Source organism: Trachypithecus francoisi, unplaced genomic scaffold, assembly GCF_009764315.1.
Source record: "Trachypithecus francoisi isolate TF-2019V2 unplaced genomic scaffold, Tfra_2.0 Contig01579, whole genome shotgun sequence".
In the NCBI taxonomy this organism is placed as follows: Eukaryota; Metazoa; Chordata; class Mammalia; order Primates; family Cercopithecidae; genus Trachypithecus; species Trachypithecus francoisi.
This window is the reverse complement of record NW_022681442.1, coordinates 20540968-20567767: the sequence shown is the minus strand read 5'-3', so window position 1 is coordinate 20567767 and position 26800 is coordinate 20540968. Positions and strand designations below refer to the sequence as shown.

The 26800-nt window shown below is 35.5% G+C and overlaps 1 protein-coding gene across 3 annotated transcripts in view; it reads left to right on the top strand.

The window, feature by feature from the left end:
• The first annotated feature begins 463 nt into the window (after positions 1–463).
• PDCD4 (programmed cell death 4) overlaps positions 464–26800 on the top strand; it is a 27151-nt gene continuing 814 nt past the window's right edge. The window contains exons 1-12 of one of the 3 annotated variants that reach the window (XM_033183039.1): positions 500–599; positions 4617–4656; positions 4815–4919; positions 10101–10403; positions 11888–11982; positions 14132–14245; positions 16540–16761; positions 18390–18487; positions 19414–19528; positions 22949–23056; positions 23265–23375; positions 24799–24938. In XM_033183039.1, coding sequence (XP_033038930.1) covers positions 4877–4919; positions 10101–10403; positions 11888–11982; positions 14132–14245; positions 16540–16761; positions 18390–18487; positions 19414–19528; positions 22949–23056; positions 23265–23375; positions 24799–24938 — 1349 coding nt within the window. In that variant the 5' untranslated portion in view covers positions 500–599; positions 4617–4656; positions 4815–4876. Of the gene's footprint in view, positions 600–719; positions 1318–4616; positions 4657–4814; positions 4920–10100; positions 10404–11887; positions 11983–14131; positions 14246–16539; positions 16762–18389; positions 18488–19413; positions 19529–22948; positions 23057–23264; positions 23376–24798; positions 24939–26800 lie in introns of those variants that run through there. The other 2 variants (XM_033183031.1, XM_033183047.1) reach the window with 2 other exon arrangements.

Here is a 26800-nt window from a genome sequence, read left to right as displayed (position 1 = left end):
TCTGCAGAAACTAGAAGCCATGGAGAAAGCAGGGGCCAGAGGGAGGAGGAATCGGACAGACAGGCTGATCACTTGGAGTGTTCGCCTAAGGAGTGTCTAGAAATGGAGGCCGCGATGTCAGGAAGCTCAAAACCTTTGCTTCAGCCCAGTTTGCAGAACGCCCTGTGAGGCGAATGGGTGAGCTGGGACTAGGCAGCTTCATCCTCGTTCCCATTCCCCAGCACTGCCCTTTTCCCGACGCTTCCATCTCGCCACGCTTCCCAACATACCCCCACCCCGGCTTCCCGCTCCGCTCCCGGTCCAGCCAGTTCCAGGAACCACACGCGCATGCGCCCTCCGCGCCCCTCCCCAACTTTCCACGTTTCACTCCTCTCCCTTTTCCGCCCCAGCTCCGGCTCCACCGCCACGATTGGCCAGCCGACCACCCGGCCTCCGCCAATAAGCGCCGCCCTCTCGCCCCCGTGTTACTGGGTAGAAGAAAACAAAAACAAACAGAGCGAGAGGGGCCAGAGACTCTCCGAGACGGCGGCAGAGCCAGAAGAGCGGGGTCGGGGCCAGCTGACCAGGGACCTGGGCGAGCAGCGGCGGGGGCCCGAGGGGTCAGTACCAGTAGGCGCGGCTCACACGCTCGGGAAGACTGCGCCCTCTCCCCCATCCCCCCCTCGGAGGCAGCCGCACGATGGGAGGGGGCGGGGCGTGGGGGCCGCGGCCCTGTCAGGTCCGGGCCAGCGGTGCGGGGTCCCGGCTGCCTCCTGGTAGCCCCATAGGTCCAGCCGCGCCCGCCCCAACGCCCCGGACTGCGGGCAGCCGGCCCGGTTCCCTCTTTCTGGGCCCAGCCTGGAGCGTGGCGGCGCGGGCCCGCCCCCTCCCGGAGCCCTCTTCCCACTGAGAGGGGCGCGCGGGGCGCTTGCCCTCGAAGGTCTCCCTCAATCCACCTCCCCCTCTGGCGGAGGTTGAATTCAGGGGCCGGGATTGGAAGGCGTGTTTCCGGCTGGACTGAAATCCTGTGAGGAAGATTGGCGCCCTCCCCGCCCCCTGCCCTCCCTGGGAATTCTCTGAAGATGCGGCCCCCTGCTCGGCGTGACCCAGGAGCCCCGTTCCCGGCCCCGCCCCTTCCGGGGGCCGACCCGGGCTGGGGACTTCGGGGGTCCTGGCCTGAGCCCGCTGCGGGAGAACGGGCCCGGCCGCTGTGGGGAGGGGCCGCGCGCGAGCCTCACCGGGGGGGCCCTAGAAGGCGAACAAGTGCCCACCGCCCGAGCCCTGCGCGAACTTCGCCGAGCCAGTCCTCCGGCAAAGGGTCTCTTTTTTTTAGTTCAGGTAAAATATAATCTCCCAGAGAAAACAAAGCTGGGAAGGGAGCCCCCTTTCTGTGAAACGCATGCCGTCTGCTGCATTTGTCAGTTTGATGCTGTAACGTACATGGAGTTTTGCAAGAGCTTCAAAACTGTCTGCAGACGTCAATTTCGCCCACCTATCCCTTGTGAGAACTCGCTACATAGCCAGCGACTGTGTAGTGTCTACAAATGATGAAAACGATCAGAAATGCGACTCGATGTCTGAGAAAAAAGGGTTTCCCTTGTTTTTTAACTTGTATTTTTACTTTAATTTTTATGATTTTGATATTCTTAACGTGACTTTTTTGGGAAACCACCAAGTGCTTTTTAAGCAAGGAGTTACTGGTATTTATGCCCTTACTATTCCTTCATTATAGGCTTATTGAATACCTTAATATTTCAGTAAGTGTCTTTGAATTATAATTGATTGGCTTTTTCTGTAGTACTAATGTGAAAGGAAAAATAATTGTTAGGACTGCAAAAATAAATGCCACTTGAATATTATCTGTAGTGCTCACTTTTGCATTACTGTAGTAGAATGCTTTTAGCTGGTTTTAAGCTGCTAATTAGCTGTTTGTAGCCGGAGAATGAATACAAGTAATCCTAGTTAATAAATGGCCAAAGCTTGACTCCCCAAAATGCCAGAGCAATTTATGAGGTATATTTCAGGAAATATATATATATATATTTCAAGAAATATATATATATGTATTTCGTGGGAGAGTGGAGGGTCTATCTCTTAGGGAATGTCTTGGCAATTGAATACTTCTGATTGCTTTTTTCATGTAACACTGAAGAAAAGGACAGTGTTTAATGTCAGCCTTCATTTTCTTCTAACTTGTATGTATAGTTTTCTCATCGAAAATTCATTTTTGTAGGTTAGTATGAAGGAAACAGGGTTTGGATTTTTTGCTTTATATTTTCTTGTTTGGGCCAAGTAAGGGTGGTTAAATAAATTGGAAAAAATCCTACTACTTTAAAGAGAGTAAAAACGTGGAACATGTCTTATGCTTATCTAAACTCTTAAAACATGTTTGTTGCTATCAGATATGACTTGAATTCTTGATCAGGTTATCATTGCCTAACGACACAGGACTATTAAGATAACTTTGTTTTTATCTTAATAAAAGAGATGGTAGTCATTTCCTGACAGTTTTCTTTGTTTGCCGGAATGTCTTCTGTATAATAGTTTAAAATAATTATTTTTAGTGTTTGGAAAACAGCATTTAAAAGTTTGATTTAACTGCAGAAGTCTGTTTTAATAAGCTTCTGGTAACCCTTGAAAATAATCTTCCTGTGGGTTATTAAAATCTTGGATTGAACTTGTGCAAACAGTACTGGATTTGGAAGGTCTGAATTCTCGTCCTGGCTGTTCCACTAAGCAGCTGGCTGTCGTTGGACATATCACCTATCCTCTCTGAATCTGTTTAGTTGTGTGTAAGGTGGAATACTTACCTGAAGATTGTTCTGTAAGGTACATTAAATAATACATGTACAATTCTTTTTGAATTGTAAAGGGCTTTATAAACATTAGTTATAATCATTTCACTTATTGGGCTCTGCAGAAAATATTCTCTCGAAGGCTATGCTTTCATCAAGAATGAAGAAGACTTTGTAATGGAACTCTAAAAAACTGAAACACATATGACATTATTCCTTTTCTATATGTAATTCATGCATGGAATTAAAACAGAATGTAGCCTTTCAGCCATGAAGGATGCTGAATGTTTAGATTTGCAAACCATTTTTGTTCATGTATTTATGAATCTCTACATATTTTTAAGATTTTTTTCATGTCTAAAGTTGGCGGGAGTTGTATTAAAAAGTGATTTTAAAGATTCACATTATTTTATTCTAAATAGAATTAGAGAATGATTTCACCGTTTTGTTAAGTTCCCAAGCAATATGATAGCATGTTAGTCTGAGGATTATGCCATAGTAAGAAGTTTATAGGCCGGGTGGTGGCTCACGCCTGTAATCCCAGCACTTTGGGAGGCTGAGGCGGATGGATCACGAGGTCAGGAGATCGAGACCATCCTGGCTAACACGGTGAAACACCGTCTCTACTAAAAATACAAAAAATTAGTCGGGCGTGGTGGTGGGCGCCTGTAGTCCCAGCCACTCAGGAGGCTGAGGCAGGAGAATGGTGTGAACCCGGGAGGCGGAGCTTACAGTGAACCAGAGATCACACCACTGTACTCCAGCCTGGGCAACAGAGCAAGACTCCATCTCAAAAAACAAAAAACGAAAACAACTTATAATTTTAACACAAGGTCCATTTGTTTTTGCTTCACAAAGTAGTACCCTTTTCTGAAGAAAAGGGCTATAAACTTGTGTTAGCAAATAATAGTATATAATGTGGAATTTAAAAGTCAGTTTCACCTTTGAGTCCCAGGAGGCTCTGTATATATCATTGTTATCCTTAAATGACATCTAACAGTAGGTTATATTATATGGAAAAAAATGTGCTTTCCTGTAATTATTAGGCATTTTCATTAATTTGTGCATTTTATATCTCTGAAGAGCACACTGCTAGCAGCCTGATTGTAAATGACTGGAAGGACTTATATCCAACCTATGTGACTTAAACATACACTTAAGTACTCTAAACCACTATTTAAAAAATACTAGAGAGATTCTGAAATCTTAATTTGGTTGCACTTTCTGGTAATATATTTTTTGAAAACTATTTTGATGTTTCTTTCATATAACATTGGATCTGTATCACTAAGTTAATTGTCTAAAAGGTAACTGATCTCATCAAACCTTCCAGTATTAATAATTTTTAAGCCATTTTGAAACTGAGGCCTAAAATACTGAGATGCTTATCTCGTCGTATTTACTCCTTTCTGAAATCAGATTTTTAAAAAATGGATTTCTCATATAAGTAATATTATCAAAAAAGCTGATTTTAAAAGTTTCTCCCAATCTTAAAGTCTTATTCTAGTAATTATAGACCTAGGTAATGAGTGGCAGATATATCTGCCTTTCAGATATGCCGTAATGTGAAAAATAACACAGTCATGTGATATTCTTTATTAACTAAAACTGTATTGTTTTTATTTTGGAGTAGTTTTCATAGTTCATTGGTAGGGAACTATCCAGTATTTATATTCCTATATATGTATATCAGATTAATTTTGAGGCTTAGTATTCCTAAAAGATTTAAATGTGTGTATTTTTTTAAACTTGACGTAACCACATATCGCAAACGTATCTTTTAATTCCAATTAAAGGGGTGCTTTGGCACATGCTGAAATCTGGGATTTTTTTTTGACTTAGATAAATTTATCAAGAAGATTGGAACCAAAAGTTAATTAGGGTAAGTTGTCTTTGAAAGTAAAGTGAGCTCTTTTATTTAATGGAATTATGTTTTTTGTTGTTTTTTGTTTTTACAGTGTGCTTAAGTAAGTTTAATTCAGCTTAATTACATCAGTTTAAAAGATGTTGAAGCTTTCTTTTTTTGTTTTAAAAAAACAGATTCTGAAGGAAGACTTCCATTTGGTAATTTGTTTAATCAGTGCAAGTGAAATTAAGGAAAAATGGATGTAGAAAGTGAGCAGATACTGAATGTAAACCCTGCAGGTAAGTAAGAATTTCCTTTTTTTTTTTTTTTGTTTTCTTTTCTTCTTCGTCTTGGGACGGGATCTTGCTCTGTCACCCAGGCTGGAGTGCAGTGGTGTGATCATGGCTCGCTGCAGTTTCGACTTGCCTGGGCTTAAGAGATCCTCCCCTATTTCAGCCTCCTCAGCAGTTGGGACAACAGGCGTGTGCCACCACACCAGGCTAATTTTTTATTTTTTGTAGAGAGAGAATTTCACTATGTTGCCCAGGCTGAATATCTTGAATCTTGACTATGTTGTGAGGAAGCTTCAGACCATTCCATATTTTATAAAAACATGATAGAAAAACTATCTTTAAATACTGTTTTATTCATGCTATAAGAAAACAGGCTATATTATTTTTAAAGTCAGGTTTGTGATTTTTATTTTCATGGGAATTCATTACATGTCCTATTTTTCTGCCTATCCTTTCACATTCCACACATTCCTATCCTGCATTATGTAGTACAGAATAGAGAAGAATAGTGAGCCTGCTTATTTTCACATGGGCTAGTTAGGATTTCTGTAATATTAACTTACTGGTATCTTTGATATCTTTCCTAACGAATAATTTTTATATTCTGAATTACCTAGGGTATTTTCCCTAATTCTCCATGGTGCTTCAATAGCATGTTATTATCATAAAAATGAACAAAGTTTTGTGGAATAGATGACCAAATGTGAGTAACTCAAGACGATTTAAAATGTATTTATAGTTTTCAAAATCATCTCCCCAAAAAGTTAATTAGAATTGTGTAATATCTGAATAGTGAGAACAGTTCATATTGATATACTTTAGATAATTCTTTGCCTTACAATTTTATTAATATTGAAAGCTCTGTATTTTCTGTCATTTTAAGTGTATTTCATTACTGCATCTTTATTTCTTCAATGACAACTCACTATTGTTTACAACATACATAGTTTTCTTTGATCTGAACAAACACGTTGAATTTGAAGCTTCTTTACCATTGTTTATTTACAGATCTTTTTAAAGTGTGGTAAAAAATTGAAAAAATTTTTGTGTAATTAATGGTCATTTCTGTGCTGCTATATACAGTAGCTGTATGAGTATGCTTTAGGGTTATAAATGGGTAATATGTACCTACTTAATTGAGATGGGGATGGTAATACAGTTTAAGAATATATTTTACAGATAGGTAATTGCTGCTTTTCTGCACTGTCCAGTATGGTAACCACTAGCTACATGTGGTTATTATTACTCTTGGGCTCAAGTGATCCTCCCTCTTCAGCCTCCTCAGTAGCTGGATTACAGACGTGTGCACCACTGCGCTTAGCCACATGTGTTTGTTGAGTACTTGAAATGTGGCTACTCTGAGTTGAGATGAAGGTCAACTATCTCAATAATTTTTTACATTGCTTGCATGTTGATGTGATATTATGGTTATATTAGATTAAATAAAATTTATTTAAATTAATTTCACCTGGTTTTACTTTTTAATGTGGTTACTGGAAAATTTTAAATTTCTTATGTGACTTGCATTCTATTTCTATGAGAAATAGAAACACAGCTTTAAAATGTATACTTTTTGTTCCTAACTACAATAAGACCTAATTTTAACCCTGCTCTTGGTGCTTCTGTCTAGCACTGCCTTAAAATAAAAAGCTTGTTCTTCAATATTTGGATAGGCCTAAGACAGACCCTCTTTGTAGTAAATTCTTTCTATAGCAAATAGTCCAAGTCACACTTTTACTCTTTTACTTGGAGGAAGTAGGTTATTTATTCTGACCTTCAGTTTCTTAGTGTATAAAATTGGGATATAAATACCCTCTGTATAGATTTATAATTAGGATTTAGTGAGATACTGTATATGTGTGTTAAGTCTATGAAGCACATACTAGGTATGTAATACATGAAAATGTGGTAATATTCTAATTATGCCACTCATTGGACACCAGTAATTGAAAATGTGATTTTCGGGTGCTGTGGTCATATACAATTAGAGTAGTTACTATTGAGATGTCAGAATCCAGAAAGAGGGAATTAGTACACAATAGAAAACAATTTTGAAGTCATCACAATCTGTACTCAGGTATCATTTTAATTTTGGTTTTCTTAAAGTCAGCTCAATAGGGGCTATGGAACTCCAACACTTAGGTTAGTATGAATAACAAAATATAAAACAATTAATATAAACATGGGTTAAAAATTATAAGGTCAAATACATAAATTATACTGAGAGAGAATGTTTACTGCTACAGAGACATAAACGTACTTGAAAGGATGTTAAAATGGTTGAAGAAAAGAAAACTCGATTACGGGAAATAGATAAATTTAAATTGAATACTCCAAGGGACAGTTTAAGACATTTTATCATAGTTCTGAGTCCTGTGTCTTCTGGACTAGTTTTGCGGTTCACCTTAATAGTGCAATGATGAAAGCACTATGTTACAGGTAGATATTTAATGTTTTTCTGAACCATCCACTCTTACACGAAAATGTCATCTAATTTATCTGATCCTGGCCTTTCTGTCCCCTTCCACTTAATCATTTTTGTTTATCTCTCTTTACATTCACTCCCTTGTCCATCTCTGTCACTTTAGCTGTCAATACTCTGCTGTATTCCAGTTTTGTATTTTCTGTAGTTATAGTCATATGGGATTAAAAATGTGGGTTTGAAACCTAGCCATAATCCTTTCTAGATATGTAACTTCTCGTGAAACACATTCCTTCTGTAAAATGAGGATAAACAGTTTCTTTCTACAGCTTTTGAGGCTTATAGGCCACATATGTAAAGTGCCTAGCATAGAACCTGGTATCTAATAGGTACCATGTAGTGTGGAACCTGGTATCTAATAGTTGACAATAGTAATGGTAACGATGAAAGAAACAGTACTACGGCTGCTTCCACTAAGACTGTAATTACTGCTGATGGTTATGATGATGTCCCAAACACACCATTCTAACACCGGCTTCTCACCAGTTGGAAAACTTTTAAGGCATTGTTCCACTTCTCTTTAATCCTAGATACATTCTGCTTAAAAGCCCTTTATTATTTTCTTTTAAAGTGTAACATTATTATTTTCCCACAGTTACTACCCTTGCTCTTTACCAGTTAGCTTGTGACTGAAGTACTGAAACATTTTCTTAGTGGTTTCCCACTTTATACCTCTTTTTGTAATATATTCAGTATTCTTCTGCCAAATGAATCCCTCCCATCTCCTTCTTATGATATCTAACTTAAGCTCTGACAATTTGAGTGTGGGAGTAGTTAGCAGTGATTCTGGTGAGGTAAGCAAGGACAAGATCATAAAGGACCTTAAGTTTCAAGGTAAAGAGTTTACATTTTGGCCAGGTGCGGTGGCTCACGCCTGTAATCCCAGCACTTTGGGAGACCGAGGCGGGTGGATCACGAGGTCAGGAGATCAAGACCATCCTGGCTAACAGGGTGAAACCCCGTCTCTACTAACAACACAAAAAAATTAGCCGGGTGTGGTGGCGGGCGCCTGTAGTCCCAGCTACTTGGGAGGGTGAGGCAGGAGAATGGCATGAACCTGGGAGGTGGAGCTTGCAGTGAGCTGAGATTGCACCACTGCACTCCAGCCTGGGTGACAGAGCGAGACTCTGTCTCAAAAAAAAAAAAAAAAAAAAGAGTTTACATTTTTTGTGACATAATGGGATTACTTTTAAAGGATCTTCGGTGAGGGCATGCATGAGAAAATCAGTCTTCAGTATAGTTTGAAGACTGGAGGAAGGGAGACTACTTATGAGACTAGTGAGATAATTTGGTTCTAATGGATGATTTTGTTTAAAACAAAACATTCCCACCTTCCTAAGTATGTCAAGAATTGTAAAGATTTAAACACATGTATGCTTTTTATAGGTTGATGAAAATTTTTGGTTTCAATATATCTTAAAACATTAAAGTCCGTGCACATAGACCTGACATGTTATAATTATCTTTAGGCAAAAAGAAAATGATTTGAGTGATTCAGCTCTGATTTGAGTTAACAATAATGAACAAAACTCTGGCCCAGTGGTAGCTTATTCAGTAGCCTTTCTGACTTAAAAGAGCTTTCAGGCAAAGCCAAGTGCCTCCACTTCATCTCCATGGAATTTGAGTATGAAGGACACTCTGCTAGGTGATGGGGATACAGAGAAGGACATACAGTCTACTTGTGGTTTCTCCTTTGAAGCGTATGACCTAGTTGGAAGAAAAAGACTTATATAAAAAGAAAGTGATTTCCATGACGTGTTGAATGAATAGTATGTGAGCAATTAGTGTCACTGTAGCTCGAGTTGTAAGGGAAGTTTTCATGGAGGGAGTAAGACTTGGGCTATATCCTAAAGGATTTTGATAACTGAAAATAACAACAAGGGTGACATTCTAAGTAGGGGAACCACTGGAAACTCCAGTATGTTGATCTCTTTCAGAAGAATCAATTTTATATAGGCTGGAAGATTTTCAGGATGGTAAGTAATATGAGAAAAGTTTAGGGAGATGAATTAGGACTTTGAGATGATGGCTTTTCTTGAAAGCACACTTTATCTTGAGGCAGTAAAGCATCAGCAGTTCAGCTCAACAATCATATGGATTATTTGCTAAATTCCTTTCATTCTTTTTTGGATTACTAATAGTTCTTAAGTATTTATATCTAGTTACGGGATGTTTGGAAAGTCATTTAAACATTCTCAGCCTTAGTTTCCTTATCTGTCCTCAATGTTATACTAACTAACTGCCAAACTTGTGCATAAATGATAGAGTGTCTAGTGCAGTGCCTGATAAATAATAGTAGGCATTCTATAAATATCAGTTTGTGTCTCTTCTCAAGATGCTTTGTCTTTTCTTAATATCTCCAATTGCTTAACTCTTAGCTCATAAAAGTCTAAGGGTTTTATATTTGGTGTTGCTGTTAGCATAGATTTTATGATCTAAACATGTGAAATAACATGCTTCTTTTGGTGAACTTTGTTTGTTAAAATTCAGTGCCTTGGCTTACTTTCCTTGATAATGTGAAAAATAATCTTATTTAGTTGTTGTTTATTAGATTGAAGTAGATGAAATTCCCAACATGTGACTGTAATTTACCTGCAAAAATGGTCATGTCATGTGATTCAACCTAATCTAACTTACCACTATGTCTGTAAAACAGTAGATACTTAAAATACTTAGAATTTTCTTTCTTCATTTTTCTCTTTAAGATCCTGATAATTTAAGTGACTGTCTCTTTTCCGGTGATGAAGAAAATGCTGGGACTGAGGAAATAAAGAATGAAATAAATGGAAATTGGATTTCAGCATCCTCCATTAATGAAGCTAGAATTAATGCCAAGGCAAAAAGGCGACTAAGGAAAAACTCATCCCGGGACTCTGGCAGAGGAGATTCGGTCAGCGACAATGGGAGTGACGCCCTTAGAAGTGGAGTAACTGTGCCAACCAGTCCAAAGGGAAGGTTGCTGGATAGGCGATCCAGATCTGGGAAAGGAAGGGGACTACCAAAGAAAGGTTGGTATATATCATGTCCAACAAATGGAAGATAAACAAGTAGAAAAAAATTGTCGGGTTCTTGTACTACAATTTCCTTGTTCTAGGAATGAGAGAAATTCAAACAGTGATAATATAAGGCTTTACAGTTCGTATATATTTTTACTTAGTAGTAATGTGAGGACCATCTCACTTTTTCTTTAGGTTGATCTTTTTTCTTGTTTGAATAGATTTGATTTTCTTTAGCAAAATGTTAACAGTTTATTTCCAGCAAAATACACACTGCTGTTTTTCACTGTTATGAGTTTTGCGTATGTTCTCTAAGTTTGAAAGGAGTCAGAAATCCATCATACTTATTTAATTAATATAATTATGTCCATTACTACTACTAGTAAATATAAATTTGATTGATAACGTCTAGATCTGAATTTTAATGTTTTCTGAGATCTTTTTGTGAGTTCTCGTTAGCTCTTTATTTTGGATTCTGTAGTGCATTGGTCTGTTTCACTGCTGTATCTGTAGTACCTGAAATAGTGACTAGCACGTTGTAGACAAATATTTGTTGATTAAGAGTTTTCTGATGATTTCATCACCTTGTGAATGGTGGGAACTTCAATTTATAGCGTAGGTTCCCTGTAAAATGTTTTTGTGATCTGTGAAAAATTATTTTTGTTGAATGGCTCTGCAATCATGGTTTATATCAAAATGAAACCTGGTTATCAGATTCTGTTTGGTCTGATGGCAAGGATATGCTTGGTACAAAATAAAACCCTCCAAAAACAGAAATGTTGGTGACATTATAAAGGTTCTTTAAAAAATAATGTAGTGCGTTGGTCCTTAAAACATTTCAGTAAGTCGATGTAGAAAAGCAACTTCGAAAATTGGAATTGTTAAGCTTCTATTGGTTGTTTTGTATTTAGAAAATAGAATTTTCAGGGCTGTTAATGCTTAAAAGCAATTAGTATTGTTTTCTGTATTTGTAACATATTGCTTAATAGTGTGGTTTAATGTGTACTTTTATATTTAAAGAGTACTGTATTTGACTTCAAAATATTTGATGGTGGTTACTGTCCTATTTTGTTAAATAATTTTTCCCTTGTTGAGTTTTCTATGCTACGCTTTACTGGCCCAGCGTGTTTCTTTTTGTCTTGGTCCCAAAGAAATGTCGAATAAAATTTAGAGCTTAGCTGCAATATCATCCCCTTTGAGGTCCTCAGTATAGCTATTTTTTATCTTTATTTGTTTTTGCTTTTATTTTAAAGTATCTGCTTTTTTAGTTTTTAACTTCATAAGCTATTTCAACTTAATGTTTTCAGAAATATTGAAAGAGTGGTCTGAACAAAAAGGAAACCAATAGGGAAAGAAAACTGGAAAAAAAACTAACATAGACATGAAATACAATTTTTTTTAGCTGTTATTTAATGTCGGAACATTTAGGATTATTTTAGATTTCAACAAATTGATGAATTTTGTGTTCTTTCTTTCTCAATTCTAAACTTTTTCAGGTGGTGCAGGAGGCAAAGGTGTCTGGGGTACACCTGGACAGGTGTATGATGTGGAGGAGGTAGATGTGAAAGATCCTAACTATGATGATGACCAGGTATCAGTGCTTTGCTTTTTCGTGGTATTTAAAATGTTTATGGACTTTTTTGACTTCATGTTTGTAGTTTACTCATACATGTGTCAAATCATATGTATGTATGTTTTGGATTAGGAAACCAAGTAAACTGACAGTAATATATGCATAACTTTCACTTGGTTTCTGTAGTGAGTCAAAAATAGCTCTTTACAGATTCACTTCGGATTACTAAGTTGACCATTTTTCAGTAAATTCTGTTAATATAGTTTGTTTCCAAGGTAATGATAATTGAGAATATCTTCTTTTGAATATTATGAGTTACAGATACTAGGCTGCTTTTAAATATTACTGTTTAGAATGGTAACTATATAATAAATTTTGGTTTGGGGACATGCGTCTTTTAGGGATAATGCTGAAAATGTAAATTTTTAATAAGATTGTGTAGTGAATTTTTAATATTTTTTTAATGGAAATTTTAAACTAGAATAGTATAATCTGCTTGTACTCCTCTCTTAGCTTTACAAACTTAAATAATTACAAACTCATAGGCAGTCTTGTTTCATTCCATTTACTCTCTGTCTTCTGTTGGCCCCTTTGCCCCACCCTGTTTTGGATTATTTTGAAGCAAATCCCAAACATTTTGATTATGTTTTTTGAAAATCGTGTCTTTGCATAAGGTAAGACATGATGATGGAAATTTTAGACAGGAAAATGTTAAGAGAATATGTTAGATTGTTTTTATTGTGTGTTGTATGTATGTATTTAACTGTTTTAAGTAATAGTTGGACATGGAAATATTTCTAAGAGAATATGAAAAATATGAAACTAGTAGGATTCAAGTACTGTAGAATCTTTGCTAAAAATGTCTTAATCTTTCAAGTATATGTTTTTAGGCTGAAGCCAGTCACAGGTTGCAAATATAGCAGTCCCCTCTTATCCGTGGTTTCACTTTCCGCAGTTTCAGTTACCCATGGTCCAATGTGGTTTGAAAATACTGAGTGGAAACTTTCAGAAGTAGTTCATAAGTTTTAAATTGCGTGCCATTCTGAGTAGTGTGATGAGATCTCCTGCTGTCCAGCTTCATCCACCTCATCCTGCCCAGGATGTGAGCCATTCCGTTGTCCAGTGTGTATCTGCAATGTATACACTACTCGTGCATTCGTCACATGGTAGCTGTCTAGGTTATCAGATTGAAAAAACAGTATTTATTGGGTCTGGTACTATCTGTGGTTTCAGGCATCCTCTGACAGGGCTTGGAACATACCCCCTGTAGAGAAGGGGGCACTTCATTTCAGAGCATTTTTTGCATGGGGAGAGAGGAATGGTTTGATGATGGATGTTAATCTTTTTGAAATTTCAACTGAACAGTGCTTTTTTCCTTAGAGATTTTTCTCTGTCACTACAACCTTGATCTTTGTGTTATACTTTTTTTTTATAATAATGCTAATCATGAAGGCTTTAGTTTCTGCTTCATTTTTTCTAAAAGTGAAGTTTTAATTAAAATACCATATATGACAGGAAGCCATCATGAAGCTTTTTGGTTACTGAAAGATTGGTTTTGAGAGAGTCATAAAAGTTTTGAGAGAAAAAATTAAAGAGAAGACAATGGGGGTTGGGAGCAAATTATGTATTTGCTGTGGTTAATGGCTCTAATCTGTATATTGGCTTATTGTATTCTGATTTTGTAAAAGAGCAGTGACATGCAAATTCTACTATTTTTATTATTATTTTATTATTATTTTCTAGCTTTGTTGTCCAGGCTGGAGTGCAGTGATGAATTATAGCTCACTGCAGCCTTGAACTCTTGGGCTTAAGAGATCCTTCTGCCTCAGCTTCCCGAGTAGCTAGGACTACAGGTGCAGGCTCCCATGCCTGGCTAATTTTTAAAATTTTTTTGTAGAGACAGGGTTTTGCTATGTTGCCCAGGCTAGTATTGAACTCCTGGCCTCAAGTGAACCTCCTGCTTTTGCCTCCCAAAGTGTTGGGATTGTAGGTATGAGTCTCCTTGCCTGGCCTAGATTCTGTTTTTATGTGATGAATGTATGTAGCATGTCTTTGTCTTGTGCTAAGTGGGGATTATTAACTACTTAGAATATTAAATTATACAACAATTTCTTTTGTTTATTTGCATTTTGTTTTTTATAACTCTTACTCCCTTTTCCCCTCACAGGAGAACTGTGTTTATGAAACTGTAGTTTTGCCTTTGGATGAAAGGGCATTTGAGAAGACTTTAACACCAATCATACAGGAATATTTTGAGCATGGAGATACTAATGAAGTTGCGGTAGGTTTAAAGTTGCAAGTGTAATGTATTTAATATAGGAGAGAAGACGTCTTTTATAAGCAAAATACATCTAGAATGATCTTGGGTCACTGAATAAATTTAATCATTTTCTTTTGCATAAGTGAATTTCTCAGAAATGGAATAAAATCTGATTACATTAAAATAGTTATATATTTGGGATGTGATGAGAGCTATGTGCCATTTTCTTCTCTGAAAAATGACAATATTTTTATAATTTTTATAATGATAATTTGTAATGTATATGAATTTATAAAATCTGTTTTTTATAATTTATAAAATATAATTTTAGCAGTTTGAGGGCACTTATAGACCCCCCTGAAACCTCTTCAGGGACCTCAGTTAAGAATGCCTGACATAGTTTCATTTTTTTGACATTTATTTCAAGTATGTTCAGAAGTAGGATAAAATTTCTTTGTACTTTGTCCAAAAAAAAAACCCCACAAATAATAAAGATTTGAAAAAGAATTAGAAACCATGAGAATAATTATTAATTGTTCATAAAGTAAATCTAGGATAAAATAAAACTAGTGGTCAATTAGGATTGTTGAATTAAAGTAATATAATTGTAACTCTTTAGAAGACTTTGATCATTTAGGTTCTTAAAATTTAGACTAGACTTTCATGATTTGTCTGGTACTGTGAGGTTTGTTATCTTTGGATTTGTAGGATTTGAATATAAGACAAATATTTGTTCTGTACATACCATCTGGAGGAATTTGTAATAGGTGATTCTTGCCCTTTTGAAGCCCAGTCAAGTGAAAGAAATGATATGTGAACAGATTATTAAAGTATGTGAAATATTCTGTTATAGAGGAAAAGTTTCCATGAGTCCTATGAGGGCAGGGACTGTTGAAATCTTGTTATCTACCTAGCGTAAGACTGTTTGTATACTACATATCTATTAACTGAGTAGGTTTGGAAAGCATAAAATAGAGACTAATAGTAGAGATGATTCTCTGCTGTTCTGAAGGATGGTGAGGAGTTTGCCAGTTAAGATAGTTTTCCAGGAAAGAGGAGTATCGTGTTTGAGGGTAATGGATTAGTTGTTAAAGTACAGTCAATGAAGATGAACTGCAGTGAGTGAGAAGAGATTATTAACAAGGACACCAGTTAGGTGGCTGTGAAAATAGTTCTGGCACTCTCTTAGTAGTATATCATGATTTAAAGATTCTAAGAAAACTTTCGTTAAAGAGGAGGAGGGCACTCTAACTGAATTAGAACTTGTCTTCTAGAGTCAGACTGCCTTTATTCCGCTTTCAATTTGGCTACTTCAGCTGTGTGCCCTCTCTGCTTTGAGTATGATAGGCATGATAATTTAATACTCAAAGGGCTATTTGAGTATTAAATAAGATAATATAAATAAAGAGGCTATTATAATGCCTGATACATTAGTCAATAAGTATTAGCTGCAGCTATTATATTTCTAATAGGAAATTTTAAATTTACCCCAGAATTTTAAACCAATAATCTCATTTAAAAACAGTTGTTTAAGATCTAATTTTAAACTTGATACAGAAGTGTAAAGTGAATTTTTATTTTAAGAGAAGGCTTTGAAGAAAAGTAGAATAGCTTATGATAATGTAAAATGAATTTCTCCACAAATTCTCATAAAACAGTATTTATAGAAATAATAGATTGTAAGGCAGGTTGGTTACTCCTAATACCAATCTTAGCAATATTATGTAGTTTAATAAACTACCCATGAGCTGCATAATGATGTTTCCATGACAGACTGCATATATACCTGTGGTCTCAAGTAATACTCTTTACTATATCTTTTCTGTGTTTAGATAGGTAACCATTGTGTTACAGTTGTCTACAGTATTCAGTATAGTAACATACTGTACAGGTTTGTAGCCCAGGAGCAATAGGTTATACCATATAGCCTACATGTAGGCTATGCCATTTAGGTTTATGTAAGTACACTCTATAATGATTGCACACTGATGAAATCACCTAAATGGTGAATTTCTCAGAATGTATCCATGTTGTTAAGTGACCCATGACAGTATTTTAAATGTATTTCACATTTTTGAATTTAGCGATGTTAAGGCAGTTAAAGCTTGACAAAGTGGATCAATGTCTAATTTATGCACAGGGAAAAAAGGTGTATTTATCCTATCTCCTAAAACATGACTGTGTCTTTTGATTATTTCTAAAGAGTGAGATGTAAAGATATATAGATAAAAGCTCGATTTTTCAAAAATAAAATGTTATTGAACTGTAGGTAGTGATACACATTAAAAATGTTTTTAAATTATTTTTTTGAACAGGAAATGTTAAGAGATTTAAATCTTGGTGAAATGAAAAGTGGAGTACCGGTGTTAGCAGTGTCCTTAGCATTGGAGGGGAAGGCTAGTCATAGAGAGATGACATCTAAGCTTCTTTCTGACCTTTGTGGGACAGTAATGAACACAAGTGATGTGGAAAAATCATTTGATAAATTGTTGAAAGATCTACCTGAATTAGCATTGGATACTCCTAGAGCACCACAGGTTTGTATGATTCTTCTTTTTGTTCATTCCCTCCCACGACTATACTCCTAATTGTGGAAATAATGTATACTCCTAGGAAATTTTAGTAGATGGAAGGGGATGGCCCACATTTCCCACCACACCGAACTACCCCTCTAACATTTTGGTGTATTTTTCCTAGTTCTTTTGTTTTTTAAACATGGTCTTCAACATGCTATAAATTTAATGTTATGTTGTACTTTTCCCCCATGATCTGTGTAGTTTTTAGTTCTTTTTTTTTTTTTGCCATATTTGTCTTTATTATATGTAGTTTTATTAGCTAAGATTTTTTAAAAATGTAGGTTACGATTGCTTCACTAATGTTTATTATAAAAAGTCAGGAATAAGACTCTTCCTTTTTGTAGCTTTGAAAACGTGAAATTGTTATTGTCAAAAGTTTTTAATCAAGGTAAAATCACTTTACCTAAAACATTAATTTAGAAATAGAATATAGGCATGTCAGTTCCTAAATGCTGTTTCTGTTATACTTATGACAGACAGTAGTCTGTATGAGATATTGAGTGGTGATTCTAATGCAGACATTTTTTCCTTTTATACCAATACATGTACTGTAACAAAATGATTATATAAGTTTATATTTATTGTAGAATTTTTGAAAAATAAAAGCCAGAAAGAAGAAAGGCCAGCAAAAACTGCTACTGGTGTTAAGTTTTCCATTCTCCTTTCTGTGGGTATATATCAGTGTATGACTTCTATAAATCCTTAATTTTTTTAAATTAAAAAAATGGAATCATACCATGTATGCTATTTTGTAAACTTGATTTTTCTCATACCATGAAATATGGTAAATATCTTTCCCTGTGGCCACATAATATACCATTTTACATATATACCATTTAACCATACCTTTATTTTTGAACACTAATTTCCAGTTTTTATAATAAGTAATGCTGTGAACATACTTCCAGCTATTTCTATACAACTTTTCTTTCTCCACAAGATAAATTCCTTTGATTAGTTTTTGAGAGAACCTAGTCTTTTTTTTTTTTTTTTAAGAAGACTTCACTTGACCTTAAATCATTCATTTAACCCCAGCACTTTGGGAGGCTGAGGCAGGCGAATCACAAGGTCAGGAGTTCGAGACCAGCCTGGCCAAGATGGTGACACCCCCTCTCTACTAGAAATATTAAAATTAGCCAGGCATGGTGGCGTGCGCCTGTAGTCCCAGCCACTTGGGAGGCTGAGGCCGAAGAATCACTTGAACCTGGGAGGTGGAGGTTGCAGTGAGCTGAGATCGCGCCACTGCACTCCAGCCTGGGCGACAGAGCGAGAGTCTGTCTCAAAAAAAAAAAAAAAAAAAATCATGTACTATGTATTCAGGCAGTGTGCAAGGTGTTAGGAATTCATTAGTGAGCACAACAGATGTGGCCCCCGCTCTGGCACTTAACTTGAAGGTTAAGATGTGGGAGTGTATGCCAGGCATAACAGGTACTACATAGGTTTTTTTTTTTAAAAACTTCAGCATCTTTCAGGTACTGACTGTGTACTTCAGCCAATCTTCATCATTTATGTATTTAGAAATTGTGTCCTATAAAAGTTATTTAAGATTTTTTTATATAGCTCTTTTTTTTTTTTTCTCCTTATTACAGTTGGTGGGCCAGTTTATTGCTAGAGCTGTTGGAGATGGAATTTTATGTAATACCTATATTGATAGTTACAAAGGAACTGTAGATTGTGTGCAGGCTAGGTAAGTAAATCACTTTTCCTACTTAGAATTTCAAAATAGGGGAAAATTCTACAGGATCATATTGAAATGACACTTGGCATTAATCAAACACCCTGTACATCTGTTTGTCACTTCTCTATATTCTCCACTGTTAAAATGGAGAGAATGTTGACATGACATACCAGGAAGAGGACAGTACTATAATGCAAAAGTTCTGGAGTTCAGCTAAATCATTAATTACCTTCATGTCAAGCCACTCTTCTTTGGGCCTCAGTTTCTTTATTTATGAAACAAAGCCATTGGACAGATCTTTAAGTTCTCTTTTCAGGTTCTAGTATTCTGTAGTAGTTTAATATTCTAATAAGATGGATAACATTAACAAGAGAGGCCTCATGTATGGTTTTATTTTGTATTTATCTACTGTAGAAACTTTAGTCAGAAAATGTCTTTTTCACTCTTGTGATTTAGTATAATTAATATGATATTTGGAATAACTAAATGTGATATTTGGGAGTTATGCTATATGATTTTTCTTGACTTCTTGGAGACTTGGACTCAGCCATGTCTTAGTTTTCCTTAGGTCTGTATATTAACTTAATTTTCTAGGGCTACTTCACATCATAGTGGAATGGTCTTCCTGGGTAGGAAGGCATGGATCTAGGTGAAAGTTAATTATATATGAAGTGTTTCTTCTCAGTGTAGATCAGTTATTTTGTAATGTGTTTTGATTTTTCTTGAAGGAGAAATGAAATAAAGCATGAGAATATTAACATGAGGATCAACTTTTTTTGCTCCTTTTTGTTTTGAAAAAGTGTTTTGAATTTTATTTTGCTTTTATGTTTTGTGAAAGATTTAGGGCATATAGGATTTTGTAAGCTTTATCCATAATTTGGTAAACTTTAGGTATGTCCAGCTATCAAACTTAAATTTTTTTTCTTTCTCTGTAGAGCTGCTCTGGATAAGGCTACCGTGCTTCTGAGCATGTCTAAAGGTGGGAAGCGTAAAGATAGTGTGTGGGGCTCTGGAGGTGGGCAGCAATCTGTCAATCACCTTGTTAAAGAGGTAATGATTGGGTATTATTTTCAACTTAATTTATATGTATTCCTCTGAGTGAAATAAATTATGGCTACTAGCTGTTATTTTCATGGACAAAAATTAAGTTCGGTCTTACAGCGATAATTGTAAAATGAAATAATTCTTTTATATTTGACTTTATGAGCTATTATAAATTATATGATAAAAAATGAGTCTGTTAAAAGGGCTTTCATGAATAATTATAAGCAAGCCATCTATGAACTTCAAAGGAATGCCTGAAATCTTTTTCTTATATTATTATTTAATAATTTTCAAATGCTGTTGAAATGAGGTTTTCTTTTAGCTATTCAATAAATACGCTTATATATGAGCAATTTAAAACTAGATAGTCTTAAGTAATAAGTTAGGAATTATGAGCACTAGAGTAGATGAGAGTGTTAGATTTTTGTGAGGACGTTCACTACCCATATGCATGTTTTAAAAGAAAATTGATAGTAATCCCAGCACTTTTGAGAGGCTGAGGTGGGTGGATTGCTTAGGCCAGGAGTTCGAGACCAGCCTGGTCAACATGGTGAAACCCCATTTCTACTAAAAATACATAATAATTAGGCATGGTGGTGCGCACCTGTAATCCCAGCTACTCAGGAGGCCGAGGCACCAGTATTGCTTGAACCCAGGAGGCGGAGGTTGCAGTGAACCAAGATCACGCCACTGTACTCCAGCATGGGTGACATGCTGTGTCTCAGGAAAAAAAAAAAAAAAAAAGCGATTTATTGCATTAAAATGCCAGATTTATTCCCTGTGGATTTTTTTTTTTTCTGGCTGTATTGTGGTATTCTGTAACAAGAAACCAAAAAACAAAAAAAACTCCTTATCTGCAGATTTCTTTAAGAAAAGGCATGCAACTAGAAGATTTGTAGTTCATATGCTTCTGATTTTTGAGTATAATCTTTTCATGTAACTGTAATTTTGATTTTTAGTAAATCTTTTAATGAGGGGTGTGTGTGTTTGTGTATGTGTATCTAGCTTAAGTGTTAAGGAGTTCAAAATGTAGTTAGAGCCCTTGATGATTTTTGCTTTTATAATATGTTAAAATAGATGAGTCAGTGTTTGTAATGTTGTGATTGCAGTATCTGTTTTTAAAAATTAAACAATTATTAGAAAAATTGAGGTATAAAAATAGTCAAGATGCCAGGGCAATTAGGCAGGAAAGATAAAAGGCATCCAGATTGGAAAGGAGGAGATAAAACTAGTTGTATACCCAGGTAACATGATCTGTATTCAGAAAATTTGAATGAATCCACATTTTTTTAACTCCCCAAGACTGAAACCAAACTATTAACTAAAAAATGATTTCAGAAAGGTTGCAAGATACAAGATTAGTACACAAAATTCAATTCTATATACAGTAGGAATGAATGATCTGAAATGAAATTACTGCATTTATGATAGCATCAAAAATAAAATACTTAGGAATAAATTTAACCAGACAAATGCAAGTCTTGTACACTGAAAACTGTAAAACATGTTGAAAGAAATTAAAGAAGACCTAAATAAATAGAATGATATCCCATGGTTATGGATTAGGATACTTAATATTGTTAAGATGGTAATACTCTCCAAAATTAATATTTTTGGAAACTGGACAAGATGTTTTATGGTGTATGAATTCTCTCTCAATAAAGAAAATTGACAAGATAAAAAAGGAAATAATACCAGTATATGAGTTTAAGGTTGACATTATTTGGATATTCGCTTACATGGAAGGGTTGGATCAAAGAAGACTTTTAGAAGTGTATAAATGTATTTGTAATTTATCATTCTCAGAAGTGCATGGAATTTGATGGGGTATATTTTTAATACTTTTAAAGTTATGTAACAAATGTTAAAAGTAAGTAATATAATTTGAATAACAAGTACAGTCATGTGCCACATAATGATGTTTTGGTCAGTGATGAACTGCATGGGATGATGGTGGTCCCACAAGGTTCTAATGGAGCTGAAAAATTCCTATCGTTGAGTGATATGGAGACAGTTGTAATGTTGTAGCACAGTTACTTTGTTTTTTCGTAAATTTAGTGTAGCCTAAGTATACAGTGTTTATAAAGTGCATAGCAGTGTATGGGTAAAGTCTTAGGCCTTTACATTCACTAACCACTCACTCATTGAATCACCCAGAGTAACTTCCATCCTGAAAGCTCTATTCATATTGAGTGCTTTATACAGGTGTATCATTTTAAAAATCATTTATACTGTATTTTTACTGTACCTTTTCTATGTTTAGATACGCAAATACCATTGTGTTCCAATTGCCTATATCATTCAATATACTGACCTGCTGTACAGATTTGTAGCCTAGGAGCAATAGGCTATATCATATAGCACTGGTGTGTAGTAGGCTATACCATCTAGGTTTTTGTGAGTATACTGTATGATGTTTGCACCATGACAGTCATGTAACACACTTTTCAGAATGTATCCCTATTAAACGATGCATGATTATGTATTAGTTTGTAATTATAAAGTAAATATATTCAAATGCTATGCTTTAAATATTTACTTACATGTAAATATTTAAATACATATTTACTTACATGTAAATATTTAAATACATATTTACTTACATGTAAATATTACATCCTAAAGCATGACAGCAATTAAATTTTACTTTACCTTTTATGAAAATACATTATAAAAGTTGGAAGGATACTTAAATACGATTTTTTTAAATTCAGTCAGCCAGCATTCAGTATTCAGACAACTAGATATGTGCCCACCACATACAAAGAGGATTTTAACAAAGAACATATAGGCAAAAATATTCCTAGCTGAAGCTCTTGTGCTGAAAAAGTTCTCCCACTTTTTTGAGATGTTCAAGTTTGAGCAGGAAAATCAAGACTTTGTTTCTTTACAGCTGGAAGCTGAATTATTGAACATTTTAGATAATGAGTTTCAAATTCTCAGTTGTAGAGAAAAGAGAAACTATGTGGAAATCTTTGCCCTGTCTAGTAATGCCCCATTATCATCTCTCATTTTTTGGCTCTCAGTGCAGGATTAAGAGCATCTTGATAGAAGTGAAATATTTATGCCACTTTATGTTGAAACTTTGTTAGTGCCCTCTAGTGGTATTTAAAATCCCTTATTTTTAGTGGCACACTAAAGCATTATGGTCACAACCCAGGACGCGTCCATTATAAACCTACTCCTAGATCTCGGTGATTCAGACACACTGAAGCATTGCATTTGAGTCATAATTATGAACCATTTAAAAATTGGGAATTTATTTTTTAATTATGAAAAACTCTGTGAGTACCATGTCCAGTCTATATGTTACTAGCTGTTACTCATTATTTCATTATATTGGAATGAGGGCAAATAATCCTGTAGGCAAGCACGATATTTTAAAAGTTAGGAATTCTAACACATCTCAACTTTTAAATCTAATAGATTGATATGCTGCTGAAAGAATATTTACTCTCTGGAGACATATCTGAAGCTGAACATTGCCTTAAGGAACTGGAAGTACCTCATTTTCACCATGAGCTTGTATATGAAGTAAGATTACCTTGCCATGTCAAAGAGAATTATTAAGTGTTCCTTTTTGTACCATAGTGACTTATGCTTTTTAAATAATGTACATCCTTTAATATCAAAGGAGGAAGTGGTTTTTAAATTTTTACTATTACAAAAGGCATCTGATACGTTTAGGAGTGGTTTCATATATGAATTAACCAAAAATTCACTCATTGATTTCAATTTTTAGGCTGTTATAATGGTTTTAGAGTCAACTGGAGAAAGTACCTTTAAGATGATTTTGGGTTTATTAAAGTCCCTTTGGAAGTCTTCTACCATTACTGTAGACCAAATGAAAAGAGTAAGTATAACATTATTTTTGAATAACTTTTAGGATTATGCCTTAAATATATGATTGAATACAGATTATGAATTGTCAGTGACTTTTGTTTAGGTATATTTAGTGTTATTATGCCTATCTGTTTTATTTTTTCTTAATGGTAATGTTTGAGGTTTGAACCTTTTGCAACCATTTCTTGGAAAGTAACACTGCAGTGGGTTTTTTTTTTTTTTTTTTTTTTTACCTACTTTAACAAATGTGATTATGTATTCTACCTCAAGGGTTCGGTTTCTAAGATGTGACAATTTCTATTTTATATCTAGCAAGAAACATGAACCTTTAACTTTTAACAAATTATAAAGTACTTTTTTCCTATTTAAAATTTTATGATTCTTGTTTTAAATGTTTGTGAGGTTTGTGTTTGGCTTGTGTTTTTTAAAAAACGTACTAAGTGTATATAGAGAAGTAGATGGGAAAGGAGTTTGCCCAATGTCTGGTGTCTGCCTACAGCTCTTTTAAGAGAACAGTATTTAAAATTTTTTTTTTAGCTATGTAACCAATTTTACTTATTTTTTTATTTATATTTTAAATTTTAGATATCAGAGGGGTACATGTACAGGTTTGTTAGATGGGTATATTGAATGATGCTGAGGTTTGGGCTTCTAATTAATGATCTTGTCCCTCAGGTAGTAAATATAGTACCTGATAGATAGTTTTTCAACTCTTGTCCTCTTTCCCACCTCCCCACTTTTGAAATCCCAGTGTTGATTGTTCCCATCTTCATGTCTGTGTGTACCCAATGTTTAGCTCCCACTTACAAGTGAGAACATGCATTATTTGGTTTTGTTTGTGATAATTTTCTTAGGATAATGGCCTCCAGCTGCATCCACGTTGCTGCACAGGACATGATTTTGTTCTTTTTTATGGCTATGTAGCATTCCATGGACGTATATGTACCACATTTTCTTTGTCTAATCCACCATTGATGGGCACTTGGGTTGATTCCATGTCTTTGCTATTGTGAATAGTACCCGATAAGTATACAAATGCAGGTGTCATTTTGGTAGAATGATTTATTTTCCTTTGGATATACACCCAGTAATGGGATTGTTGGGTTGAATGGTAATTCTATTTTGAGTTCTTTGAGAAATCTCCGAACCACTTTCTACAGGGGCTGAACTAATTTGCATTCCCACCAACAGCGTATAAACCTTCCCTTTTCTCCTCAACCTTGCCAGTGTCTGTTATTTCCTGACTCTTAATAAAAGAGAACAGTTGTCTGTAACAGATCTACTTTCTGTGCTTCTCACTATTCAAATCAGACTTTAGTTAACCACTTGAACATTTGGCCTTAAATATAGATTGATGACATAGTGATGGATGGTGTTTTATGACATATATTTTATATTGGCTAACAATTCTGTGTGTAATTTCATTGTTGTAGGGTTATGAGAGAATTTACAACGAAATTCCAGACATTAATCTGGATGTCCCACACTCGTACTCTGTGCTGGAGCGGTTTGTAGAAGAATGTTTTCAGGCTGGAATAATTTCCAAACAACTCAGAGATCTTTGTCCTTCAAGGTACTTTATTTAAATACTACTTTCTCACTATAAAATAGTGGATAAGGTCTTTGGGAAGGTTAAGTGCTAAGTTAGTTTATCATTCCCTGAAGTCACTGAAGAACATGACTCTTTTGAGTTCATGGGGAAAGAAGGGCGAAGCTTGTTTTAGCCCCCTTGTAAATCTGTACAGGACTGCTTCATGAAGTCCCAGTTCATTTGAAAGAAACTAATCTTGTGGAGCAGTTCCTTTGTTGTAAGTAGTTTCAGTGTTATTTTAGAAGTAGGTATTATCAGTGATAAGATGAGAAAATTGAGGCTTAGGGAGGTAATACTTTTTCTAAGGTCACATGGCTAGTACATGGTAGAAGCCAAGGATGAATCCAGGACTTTTCTGGCTTCAAAGATCTAGGCTCTTACCTGTACTGGACATGGCTTCCTTGACTTTACAGGTTGGAGAATTGGGTCTAATTGGATGTTCTCATTGGAAAGTGTGTGTGTTGGGGGGTGTGTGGAGGATGTTCTCACTGGAAAGTGTATGTGGGTGATTTTCCTTGGAGCTATTTTTTTTGCTACTAGGATGTAACTCTTAAGGAGTTGCTAAGTTTTTTGTTGTTGTTAAAGCTAATAATGAAGCTTATAATGTAATAATATAAATGTTTAGTAATAGCCAAACTTACTGCTTGTGTGGGTCAGTTTTATATAATCTTAAGTTCTTATAATTTTTTATCTGGAAAATTTCTTAAGCTTTGATATTTTTATTTAAGTGCATTGTAAGAATTAAAACTCAGAAAAATATTTCCTAGTAGGGGCCTTTGCTTTAGAATTTTAGAAGCCATTAAAAGAGAGGGAAAAGAAAGTGATGAAAGATAGTTTAATAGGTTTACTAGAAATATTTGGAAATACAGACATTAGTTTGGTGATGGCAGGATTTATGTATGGATGTGCCAAGTGGTATACATTAGTAAAAACTCTGAACTTTGGCAGGCCTTATTATTATTGACTCCTTCTTCATTCCCTACCTTGGTCTCATAATATGTAGTCTGAAGCCTTTATGTTCAAGATGATGTAGCTGTTTTCCACTTAGACTTGATATGAAAAGGGGCCAGTACCCTGGCATTGACTTTTTGAAAGTTTTTCAGCCTCTGTTTGAAAGTCTGATTGTTTCTGTGTGGCTTTATTCTCAAAGGTCATGTGAGGCAATAAACTTTCTGCGTATACATACCATATAGCTTTGACTTGGGTCCTTTATCTTTTAGCCTATTTGGGTGAGGTGCACATTCGTGTGTGGTTTTGCATGCTTGTGCCTGTTGGCCTGGGGTCAGAGAGTAAGGGCTAATGTTGCCCAAGTTCTATTTCCCACTTACTGCTTTAGGCCACTGGCCAGCTGTTCCTTCTGGGCTATTGCCACTACACGTAGCTAGAGTGTGGTTACATTATAGAGCAGGGCTTCTTGAGTTTGACAAAGCACGAATCCCAACATGGGACACAGGCTATGATTCTGATTTCTTTTTTCCACATTCAAGTTACGGCTTTTCTACAGTTGATAAAACTTTTTTTTTAATTGTCAAATGGATATTTTGATAGGTTCCACAGCTCCAGTTTGCATATTTCTGAATTATGTTAGTGTTTCCTATTTGGCTCACTGTTAAGCTTACAAATAATAATTAGAAATAAATTCAAATTTCTAAATAAAATGCTTTAGTTTGAGTCAACTTTTTTTTTAATGTGACTGTTTGGATAGTGAACTTACTAAAATAAAAACTCAGATTTGATATTCATGTTTTATGGTAAGATATATAGTAGGGAGTCTTTTCCAAAGGAATTAGAGGCATGCTTTTTTTTTTTTTTTTAATGGAAAACCCTTTAAAAGCTAACACGTA